At 35.8% G+C, this 12,918-nt stretch overlaps 1 protein-coding gene across 11 annotated transcripts in view; it reads right to left on the bottom strand.

Moving 5' to 3' along the window:
* The window catches only part of LOC127872828 (RIMS-binding protein 2-like), a 185,902-nt gene that overhangs the window by 39,517 nt on the left and 133,467 nt on the right, over positions 1–12,918 (bottom strand). For all 11 annotated transcript variants that reach the window (XM_052416251.1, XM_052416297.1, XM_052416277.1 and 8 more), the window contains 2 exons: positions 9,023–9,127; positions 2,768–3,239 (listed from right to left, as the gene is read on the bottom strand). In XM_052416251.1, the coding sequence (XP_052272211.1) occupies positions 2,768–3,239; positions 9,023–9,127 (577 nt within the window). The remainder of the gene's footprint in view (positions 1–2,767; positions 3,240–9,022; positions 9,128–12,918) is intronic.

Here is a 12,918-nt window from a genome sequence, read left to right as displayed (position 1 = left end):
GTGGTTACTGATTAATTATCTGCAACTCACCTTGCTACCAGTTGTTTATAAAAATATATTTTATATTCGATATTCTTACGTGACCCACCCAGTCCTGTAAGCTGAAATAATCCGTAAAACAATTTCGTGTCTTTGTGTCGTATGAAAAAATCTGCACTAAAACTAAATTTAGGTTCAACTCGTAAACGCATGATCAGTTGTCAAACGAAAGTACGGTTGATATTCAAATGCATTATTTTTCTCTTTCTGGTATATTGTTTTAGTATGATGATGCTGCATTAATTAATATAAGTGTATATGAAGTAGAAACATCAAAAATAATCAACGGTTGCGATAGACACCTATAAACTGTTACATGCTCATAATATCACTTTAGTACATTAGGCAATATGGACGAATAATTATTGTTAAATTTATCAACAATAATATTTATCATTGTATTGTTGAAAACACATTAAGAATCTATTATTAACATACCATAATTATATTGCTGAGTATCTTCATTTAACATATTTCTGGTCTAAAGAAAATTCCAGGTATCCTAGTTCACGGATAGCGTCTTTATTATATAACGATTATTTTACTGGCCGCCAACTCCGGTGATGACCTGTATATAAACTCTGAATGTCCGCGAGTTGACCCGATATACCTCGCGGGTTGAAATGCAATGCTTTAAAGTGAGGCCTCGCTTCCTTTGCTCTTTATACTTTTACATGTTAACATGTTGACAGGAATAAGGAAGTAAGTACTAAATATGAGAACATAGCCTTTTAAGTATAAACGCTCTTGCGCTGGTAATACTCTGAAAATAAAAGGTGTACGCACAAACTGTATTGATGTCGAGAATTGAGTGTAAAACTGTTCTATCTATTAAGCCTTTTCATTCGAGATAAAATTGTTTCATACAGTAAAACAGTGTTACAAAGACGCGGATATGTTTCCAATGTTCTGGTGGTATACTCAAATCAGCCAATGGAATAAATGAAGTGTATTCATTCGTACCTAGCCGCGGGAAATTTTATTGGAATTTTATTGGACACTTACAAAGGTCAGGCTAAGGTGAAAAGCTGGCTTATGCAGCTTACGCCGAAAAAATAAGCCATTAGAAGCCATTTTAGACTAACAATGATTTAAATGTATACTGAAAACAGGTTAGATATGATACAATGAAAAAATCAGAGTTTTTCAGTACACTGCAACGCCGATATATCGCGGTTGTTGGGGTCCAAAGATTGCGAGCGCGATATATCCGGCGCGCGATATAACTCGAGAAATGTCTAACTAAATTGTATTGCAGTTAATTTGTCAAATTTCTCCAATGTTTTCATTTTATATACAGCGCTACTAAATATTTGTATAGTGATAATTGCAAAACAATTCTACAATAAACATTTTTCATAACTACATACGTATCTGTATTTATCATAAAAACCAAAATGTAAATTATATTTTTCATTTTCATGTAGGATTGCTCACAAAACAGTTCAAAAAAAGAATTCTTGCCGTAAAAAAACCGTATAAAATATAATTGTGATATATTCAAATTTACCCTTATAAATAGTCCTAATGAAGGAACTGAAACAGCGAAACGGTAACGATACAGCGTGTTTGAATTATATTTTATTAAGAGGAAATGTCAATGCCACATAATTCCCGAGATACCGCGGTACTTAAGTTGAAATTTACAACGAAACTTTTAATGGAAAAATAAATTATCTCAATGTTGTACCTGCTCAGAAACTTTTATTTAGAAATAAATACACCCACGCCAATTTTCGCGCGCTTTTTTATCAGAACAAAGAAATTCATGACCAGCACCAATATTTAACGATTTATATACCAGTAAACTGCCATTATTACCTTTGAAATGACACTAATTAGTTATTTGTTAAGTGTTAAAAACAATCCCAGCCGTGTGTACACAACACTGTCACTCATCAACTGTTTTTCACGCTTCACTGCGTGCTTTAGTAAGCCACGACATATAGGGTTTTAATACTAGCTAAAACTGGTTTTTTGCTTATGTTAGCGAATTCTCAGATTAAAACATGTCATTTAGTGATCATGCTCGTCGGATTTTTGGGAGCCATAGCCAAAGCGCGATATAACGGTCCGCGATATATCGGCGTTGCAGTGTATTACCATTTTCTTTCAATATGGAATTGCTAATGGCCAGCATTTAATTTAACATGCCACTTAATAAAATCTTGCAAAATAAGGATAAACAAGTGATGTTTTTGTCAGAAACACAATGCCCCCTTTTGCACCGCTTTGAAATAAAATTTCAATATATCATTTGGCAAGTTTAGAAATTATCTCCCTTTTAAAGCTAATTACTTCCCTTGGATTGTATTTTTTTACTTTTGACCTTGAAGGATGACCTTGACCTTTCACCACTCAATATGTGCAGCTTTATGAGATACAGATGCATGCCAAATATCAACTTTCTATCTTCAATATTGCAAAAGTAATGTCCAAAGTTTTCGGACGGACGAACAGACTGACCGACGGACAGTTCAACTGCTATATGCCACCCTACCGGGCGCATAAAAATATGGGATAAAGATTTCAAGCATAGTTTTGCTTTCAATATTGCAATACCTTTAGACTATGTATCATCTTTTATTTTAAATAATGAAACAACTATTTCTTCAGTGCATCATAAATGAATTCAACAAGGAATGTGACATTTCAAAGCATTTCATTCAATTACAAACTTTAACTAGGTGTTTCAAGAAGAACATTGCCTTTGACCTAATTTAAGTACCTTTTGAATTTGATGTTTTCTTCGCAAAACTATGGCTGTTATTGATGACAGGGGAATTACGGGAAGGTGATATTGTTTTAGCAACTGGTGTCTTGGATGGCGAATGGGATGCAACCCTGTCGGGTATGGGGGACTTCAGTGGCGTTTTTGAAAGAGCTGGGGACTTTTGTGATGATTTCAAAGGCGTGGATGGCGATTTCCTTGAGGTTCCATTCAGAACCGGACTATGTCTGGGTGATTGATTAGGTGATGATGTTGACGATGGCGCAAATTCTAAACTACGTCCTGTTTGTATTTCAGCACTTTGTATATTGTTGTTTTTAGTCACTGATGCTGCACGAAGTTGAGTTAATTCCTCTACAAGTTCTTGTTGTTTGAAATTTTGCTGTTCACACTGGTTTTCAAGTCCACTAATTTTATCTTGCAGCGACTTTATGGCAGTTTCATATTTCTCCCTTGCACTTTCCTGTACCTGCAACAAATTAAAAGGATTTTACTGAATTATACACACTTGTTTTGCAAGCCACTTCATGAGTTCAAAACAGATACCTTCTTTGCAATAAGCCATTCTCAGATAATACAGTAACCTAATTTCTCATTCCCAATTTTAATTGAAAAAAACATATACAAACAAGAGATGTGTTTGTCAGAAACACAATGCCCCCTACTGCGCCGCTTTGAAGCCATATACTTGACCTTTGACCTTAAAGGATTACCTAAACCTTAACCCTTCACCACTCAAAATGTGCAGCTCCATGAGATACAGATGCATGCCAAATATCAAGTTGCTATCTTTAATATTGCAAGTGTATATTAAAAGAGCGATTTTGACCTATATATTTGACCTTGAAGGATGACCTTTACCTTTCACTACTCAAAATGTGCAGCTGCACGAGATACACCTGTATGAAGATAGCAACTTGATATTTGGCATGCATGTTTATCTCATGGAGCTGCACATTTTGAGTGGTGAAATGTCAAGGTCATTCTTCTTATCTGTAATATCTTGATTGTTTTATGTATTTCCATGATATTTGGAGAGTAGATTTTGTAAGAATGAAATATTCAAAACATGCAATTTGTCTATCCATTTATGTTACCAAATGAAAGTTATAGCGAAAATCCACAAACTTCTGGAACACCCCTCGTATTCGGAGCAAATGTCATGAGGAGTTAAAATTGTGACTTCAAGAATGTTCAAATTGTTTTATGATTGTCATAAATGGAAATATGACATGTTTTTCAATGAACTGGACCATTTTTGTACTCAGTCAATATATTTTCAGAAAAATGAATACAGCCATATGAGGCAAACTACCCCACGCACTGGTAGCAATATTTTTCAAACCACCGGAATCATAGGTAAACTCAGCCAATACATTAGTGTGACTCAGTTTCAAACGCAACCAAGATATCATTCAGATAAATGTTCTTACCAAATTTCATTAAGCTTGGGCAATTGATGCGGCCTCTAGTAGACTGATAAAAGATATATGTTGATTCCTGACATCGCACAACAATTGCCTAACAATTAGCAATATTGTATCACAAAAGCCCAAATTAAGCATATTGGCAATCTAAAAATACTAAATTAGATTTAAACAAAAGATTGCCAAGCAATATGGTCCCCTATTGGTGAAACTCCGCCATTGTCAGTAAAAAAAAATATTTTTATTTTATTTTTTGCCATAGCAACCAGAATGTTTGACATAGGAACAAAATGAAATGATGTGCATAATCTCCATATTGTCATCTATACATGTTTCAAGTTTCATGAAAAAATATGAAGAACTTTTAAAGTTATCGCAGGATCCAGAAAAGTGTGACGGACTGACTGACAGACAGACTGACAGACAGACAGGCATAACGCAAACCATAAGTCCCCTTCGGTTTCACTGGTAGGGGACAATAAGAGCACTGCATAATGATGCCACGCTCGGCCGCAGGTGCAGTTTTGAATAAATGAAAGCTTGTCAGAATATTTTTTTTTATGCCCCAGGAGGGCATATAGTGATCGGACCGTCCGTCTGTCTGTCTGTCTTTCCGTCACACATTGCATTTAGGTTTCACATTTAGGTTTCAAAAAATGCTCATAAAAAAACTTCAAACTTGCAACGCAAAACAAATTAATAATTTGGAGAATTCTGTTGTTGTTATATTTTGTGAAACTACGAGGATTGGTTATATGAAGTATAAAATACACATGTCATTGTATCCGGAAGGATGGCCGAGTGGTCTTATAGGGAGACATTTTACTCCAGGACACCAGGACTCCAGGGGTCAGTGGTTTGAGCCCTGCTGAGGGTTACCTTTTTTTTCCTTTTTTAATTTTATGCTTGATTTTTAAATGGAGCTTTTTATATCCAATGTTTACATTTATCAACATAAAGCATTTAATGACAAACTACAAAACATAACAAAATCTGTGAAAAGGACCCTTTAAGAGATGGGTGACACAAGAGACACAACAGACAAGAGAAATCATGTGAACATATGAGTTGCCTTCTGAGAAAACTGGGCTTAATGCATAAGCGTAGTGTCGTCCCAGATTAGCCTGTGCAGTCCACACAGGCTTATCTGGGAGGACACTTTCTGCCTAAATTGGATTCTTTGCTAAGAAGAGAATTCATTGAAATCAAACATTTCATAAAAGCGGAAAGTGGCAAACTGCACAGGCTTATCTGGGACGACACTTTACGCACATGCATTATGCCCAGTTTTGTCAGAACACAACTCATATAATACTGTTGCCGTTTGACCACAAGCCAAAGTGCAGCAAGAATTTCATATAACATTGGACGTGAAAGGAATTAGGTCAAAATGCCTTTCCATTAATTAAAATAATTTACATTTTTAATTCATTTTGTGAATAGCATAAATTAAAGCTTTTTTCATGTACACATACTGGAAGATACAATGTCACTTTCAAGTTGGTCATAAAAGCAAACACTTTCATGTAATTTTTTTTATCACATTTTAGAAAAATGAAAACCTTGATTAGCTCACTAATTTTGTTCACTTTTATATATACAGAACAAGTTTTTCATATTTAAAAAACATTGAGAAAAATCTTTAAAAACAAGAGGGTCAAGATGGCCCTAGTTTGCTCACCTATTCAATCTTTACCAAATGTCAAACTTGACCAAGATATTGTCCAGACAAACATCCTGGTCAAGTTTCATCATTATTTCATCTGCGAGTCATGATCAATGTACCTATGAAACCATTTTTCTAAGTTGAGTCACCGTGACCTTGACAGCCATTGTGTGAATACTTTTTTTGGCACTGTAACCTTGACCTTTGACCTAGTGACCTGAAAATCAAAAGGGGTCATCTTCGAGTCATAATCAATGTACCTATGAAGTTGCATGATCCTAGGCATAAGCGTTCTTGAGTTATCATCTGGAAACCATTTTACTATTTGGGGTCACCATGACCTTGACCTTTGACCTTATGACCTGAAAATCAATAGGGGTCATCTACGAGTCATGATCAATGTACCTATGAAGTTTCATGATCCTAGGCCTAAGCATTCTTGAGTTATCATCTGGAAACCATTTTACTATTTTGGGTCATTGTGACCTTGATCTTTGACCTAGAGACCTGAAAATCAATATGGGTCATCAGCGAGTCAATGATCATTGTACCTATGAAGTTTCATGATCCTAGGCATAAGCGTTCTTGAGTTATCATCCAGAAACCATTTAACTATTTCAGGTCACGGTGACCTTGACCTTTGACCTAGTGAGCTTTAAATCAAAAGGGGTCATCTTCGAGTCATAATCAATGTACCTATGAAGTTGCATGATCCTAGGCATAAGCGTTCTTGAGTTATCATCTGGAAACAATTTTACTATTTCGGGTCATTGTGACCTTGATCTTTGACCTAGTGACCTGAAAATCAATAGGGGTCATCTATGAGTTATGATCAATGTACCTATGAAGTTTCATGATCCTAGGCCTAAGCGTTCTTGAGTTATCATCTGGAAACCATTTTACTATTTCGAGTCATCCTGACCTTGACCTTTGACCTAGTGACCTGAAAATCAATAGGCGTCCTCTGCGAGTCATGATCAATGTATCTATGAAGTTTTATGATCCTAGGCATAAGTGTTCTTGAGTTATCATCCGGAAACCATTTTACTATTTCAGGTCATCGTGACCTTTGACCTGGTGACTTGAAAATCAATAGGAGTCATCTGCTAGACATGATCAATGTACCTATGAAGTTTCATGATCCTTGGCATAAACGCTCTTGAGTTATCATCCGGAAACCATCTGGTGGACGGACACACAGACATGAGCAAAACAATATACCCCCTCTTCTTCGAAAGGGGGGGGCATAATGAGAAAACTGTCCCCTCCCAGCAGCCATGTTATTCAACTGACCGGAACCATTTTTGAACTCAACTCTGGTATCAAGGAAACAAATGTTCTGAGCAAATTTCATGACAATTGGGCCAAAAATGTGACTTCTACTGTGTTCACATGTTTTCACTATATACATATAGAAAAAATGCCCCGCCCACTGGCGGCCATGTTTTTTCACTGATCCCAACCATTTTCAAACTCGTCCGAGATATCAATTGAACCAATGTTTTAACCAAATTTCATGATTATTGGGCAGAAATTGTGACTTCTAGAGTGTTTACAAGGTTTCTCTATAGCCAAATAAGGAAAACTGCCCCGCCCGCTGGCGGCCATATTTTTTAATGGATCGGAACCACTTTTGAACTCAACCAACATATCATTAAGACAAACATTTTGAAAAAGTTACATGAAGATTGGGCATGAAATGTGACTTCTACAGTGTTTACAAGTTTTTTCTTTTTTTTGACCCGGCACAACCCAGTTTTCGAACTCGGCCGAGATTTCATTGGCACAAAGCTTCTGACCAAGTTTCATGAAGATGGGACAAGAAATGTGGCCTCTAGAGTGTTTACGAGCAAATGCTAATGGACGGAGGGACGGACGGACATGCGACGGACAAAGACCAGTCACAAAAGCTCACCTGAGCAATCAGGTGAGCTAAAAAACATGTGTAATTTCAAATTTTCATCAGTTTGACATAGTTCAGCTGATTTTAATGAACCTGACATAAAAATATTGGTAATGATTACAGGTATACCTTTTTTCTGGTAACAAATGGAATTTGGGTCAAGAATTATGAGGTGTTAACAGAATTTAAGGGTGCAATTGTAATACTGTGGAAATAGGGAGAATTTCCATGCCAACTATCATATAAACAGGACAATATCTCACAATTCTGATATTTACAGACTAATTAAAAGAGTAAATACCAAAGGTTATTGAAGAAGAAAACAAGTATCAAGTACCATTTTTCTTGCAGCTTAAAAAAATTGCCTTTGACCTTCAGCATAAGTGAAACAATACTCAATTCAAAGTTCCAGAAGCAGAACTTAGCCATGTCTCCAAAACATACTTATACTCAACCAAAACACAAACTTTTGCAAAGTTTGCATAAAGAAAATTGTTCAAAGTTTAATAGACTAGGATAACCTCTTTAGTTTGTTATAAATATTTATCTGATGAATGACTGGTCATTTAAGCAAGGAACTATTTTTCACTAAACCCAATCATAAATACGCGTGTTTCACTCATGTAATGTCAGTCACAGTTGTATAGTGGATATGGTGTCTGCCTAGTGACTTGCAGGTGACAGGTTTGATCCCCACAGTGGGAGCGTCATTAAGGTATCCCAATAGACACTATGTACTGGTTCTTGTCCCAGGAAACAGACTTAAAAGAGCGTTTCAAATAAGAATTATTCTTTCAATGCAATAAAAATAAAATAAATAGGTTTAAACGTAACCCTTAGATGACTGTTTTGCAAGCCTTTCATAATAGTTTGTTTTTAGGTGAGCATAAATGGTTAACAAGAGCACCGCATAGCATGTGCCTACACTCAGCTGTTGGTGCAGTTTTGAATAAATGAAAGCTTGTCAGATTTTTTTTTATATTACAGGTAACAGTGACCACGACCTTTGACCTAGTGACCCAAAAATGGGTGTGGTATGTAGAACAGATCAAGGTGCAGCTACATATGAAGTTTCAAAGTTGTAGGTGGAAGCACTTTGATTTTAGAGCCAATGTTAAGGTTTAAGCACGACGTGGACGGCGGAAGGCAGACGCCGGACAAAAAGCTGGCTATGACAATACATTGGGTTTTCTTCAAAAACAGCGGAGCTAAAAATCAACATGGATCATAAGTTTTTGCTTATACAGACAGTGTACCTTCTGCAGTGAGTCGATGTCTCGTTGCTTGGTGTGCAGCTTCTGTAAGGCCTCATGGTAGTCCTTCTCCACTTGCTTTAACTTCTCTGTCGAGTACTCGAGATTCTGTGAGAATGAAAACAAACGCGCATTATGCACAGTTTTCTCAGAACATGACTCATGTGTGTACATTGTTTGCTAAGCAATTGTTCAGCATGTTCAGGATCTACCCTGTCTGCTATAAAGTCACGCAGGCGTTTTATGGTTCACAAGCAGACAGGTAAGCTAATAACCAATCTATGCAATTGCAAATGCTGGTCTGGAATATACGCTGACCGCAAATGGCATAAGATCCATTTTTGCATGGTGCAAGACTGCAAGTCAAATTACTTTGTGAACATGCAACCATATGAGATTTGAACATAAGACCTCAAGTTCAACTGATATCATGGAACTGATAGTTTAAACTAGGAAAATATCTCCCCGCTAAGAGGTAAGTTTTGCCACATATGTTAAGAGACCATGATTGCTTTTGCTTGCATCAGAAAAAAAATACATTATTGAATAAAACGTTTCAACCATAAAAAAATAATTACAATGTTTATATATTGAGCATATAAGATCATTTACAGAAACATTTTTAACTTTAGGCTGTTCCCTGAAGAATTCAAAGTGGTTCAAGTTTGCAATTTTTCTTGAAAATCTCAACTCAACTGTATTGCTATAAAATACAGAAATCAATATTCACTGGTGTTGAATAGTTATTCGCTAAATGCGATAAATGGCCAACAATCAATAATTGACCAAAAGCAATAAACTATAATGTTACCAGCTAGCAAATACAAGAATAACAAGATTTGTCAATAACGATGCTTTCATATGTTAGCTAACTCCGTGAATATTGCAGTCCTTTACATGATATTTTGTTTTGGACCGATGCATTTCTGTGGCAAAACATTTCAGCTTATAAATGCTAAGTTTATGTAACACTTGCATTGCATCTAAATCTAATGTACACATCTGCAATCACGTCAAGGTTCTTTCTAGAACAAAACTCTTACATTAGTATTATTTGTTTTATGTTACAATTTAATAAATGTTCAACATAAGAATGAATTGTTGAAAAAAAATGTTTGTCAGAAACACAATGCCCCCTACTGCGCCACTTAAAAATATTTTTTTATTATTATATCCCTTTAACAAATATTACTTCCCTTGTGAAAATGATCTGTACCTGCCAAATAATATAAAATAGAAATTATTTCCCTTTCATGGTTATTACTTCTCTTGTTAAAGTTTTCGGACTGGAAGCATAGACTCACAGACAGACGGCTATATGCCACCTTATGGAAGGGGGGCTGGGGGGGCTGATAAAGTGATTGGTCCTGCTCACATAAGCTGTAATATATTGCCTAATGAAAATCAGATCATTAGAGTAGTTGGAAAAAAAATAAAGCTTAAAAAAAGGAACACTGTGTAACATAGTCATTGAAACTAAATTAAACCCAAACAAGTCAATTTCAGTTTTATTGTGATTTATATGTGTTATTTAATTAATCTTTAACACAAACGCTTTGAAATGTTTGTTATGTACAATATCTGGACAACATGAAAGCAAGGCCTGACGGCCATGCTCAAAAAGACCAGTGAGTGTGACCACTCAGACCACTCTGGTCGGTTGTCTATTGTGCACTGACTACCCTACTGAAGTGAAAATTCAGAGCTATCAAGCAAATTCGTTGAATTTATATCCCCTGCCAAAATGCTTCTGGACACAAAAGTGTTTTGACACTCAAAAAAGCATTTTTTCAAGATACAAAGGGCCATAACTCTGTTATTAACAGATGGTGTACAATGCCATTTGGCGTGCATCATCCTCTTATCTATATAAATACTCATACCAAGTTTCAATGAAATCCGCCAAGCACTTCAAAGATATGGCTCCGGACACACAAAAATAGCATTTTTTCAAGATACAAAGGGCCATAACTGCATAATTAACAGATGGCGTACCATGCCATTTGGCGTGCATCATCCTCTTATCCATATATATATACTCATACCAAGTTTCAATGAAATCGGCCAATTTTTTTGACAGCACTTTTAAGATATGGCTCCGGACGGACAGAAAAACGGACGGACGGAAGGACGGACGGACAACGCCAAAACAATATCCCTCCGCCTATGGCGGGGGATAACAAACACGTCTGTATGCATTTTTTGATAGTCAATATGACTCTAACTTTGTACTTGCTAATTGTTGATTTGCCCACTCACTAAATGTATTGACTCAATGATGCTGCAGGAAACGTACTAGACAAAATTGTTACATTTGACCGGTTTGATGGTGATTGTTGATGGTGTATTAGATTATAATCCTCGATGAAATGAAACTGTGCTTTCATTTTGACATCTATGACATACTCTGTTCATTTAAGCATCTTTTACATTATACAGCTTTAACCCTTTCAGTGCTGGAACCGAATTTTAAAGGCCTTTGCAAACAGTTTGGATCCAGATAAGACACCACAGAACGTGGCGTCTCATCAGGATCCAAACTGTTTGCTATTCTGATAGTATTCTTTGAAAAAAATCGAACAAAATGCTAATTTTAGAAATTCAGCAGACGACATTTAAGCAGACGACAAATTTCCCAGCATGCATAGGCTAAAGGAGATTGCATTTACATAAGTACATTTAGAAATACGCTTTTTGCATTTTCGTTTTAATGTTTTGCCAAATATTTCAATCAAAATTCTTTTAGTTTATTTACACTATTATATTCTTTATTATTAAACACCTATTAATAATTTCCAAAATTCAAGAATTGTATTTATAAAATTATGGCTGTTTTGATAAAAGATGTATTAATTATTTTCTAAAATGCAGTTGTTTAATGTAAACAATGAAGCTCCTAAATATTGGTTACGTCACATGTGAAATAATTAACATTTATATAACTTCAAACACACTTTTTTTCTATAAATAAACAAGAGATGTGTTTGTCAGAAACACAATGCCCCCTACTACGCCGCTTTGATACATGTTGTTTGACCTTTGACTTTGAAAGATGACCTTGACCTTTCACCACTCAAAAAGTGCAGCTCCACGAGATACACATGCATGACAAATAGCAAGTTGCTATGTGAAGGGACATAGAAGATATGAGCATTATTGTAAACCTAAATGCGAAACCTAAACGCAAAGTGTGACGGAAAGACAGGCGGACAGACAGACAGACAGATGTACCAATCACTATATTCCCTCCTTCGGGGGCATAAAAACACACTACTTTCTAATAAATAAGTATGCCACTGTTACCTGATGAGAATAACCTCCTTTGGCAATTTTATTTTCATGTACAATATTTCAAGTTTTATTAATATTTTCTCCAAATGCTAAAACAATAATGTATTTATTTCAGATACTTATACAATCTCATTCTACTCATACTCATGAAGTTGACAATTATTTTGCTTGCATAAAAGTTATTTTCTATAACCACTTGTTCCATACCATTCATTCATTACCTGAAATCAAAAGCAGTTTCTACCAACTGCATTGAAGTATCAAGCTTCTATGCACCTTCACTAGAACTGCAATATGGTTTGTTGGTTTTACCCAACTGAAGTAGAATGTTTTGGCTTAACCCACATGCACTAGAACTTAAGGTTATACACACCTGTACTTAGATTTCTATGTTGTACCCTCCTGCCCTGATGTTTCTATGTTCACTCATCCTGCACTTCAGGTTTCTATGTTGTACCCACCTGTACTGATTTTTCTATGTTTACTCATCCTGCACTTCAGGTTTCAAGATTGTACCCACCTGCACTAATGTTTCTATATTTACTTATCTTGCACTGCAGCTGCACTGATGTTTCTATATTTACTCATCCTGCACTTCAGGTTTCAAG

Source organism: Dreissena polymorpha, chromosome 1 (assembly GCF_020536995.1).
Source record: "Dreissena polymorpha isolate Duluth1 chromosome 1, UMN_Dpol_1.0, whole genome shotgun sequence".
Classification (NCBI taxonomy): domain Eukaryota; kingdom Metazoa; phylum Mollusca; class Bivalvia; order Myida; family Dreissenidae; genus Dreissena; species Dreissena polymorpha.
The sequence above is the reverse complement of the archived record's forward strand: the minus strand, read 5'-3'. Positions and strand labels throughout refer to the sequence as shown.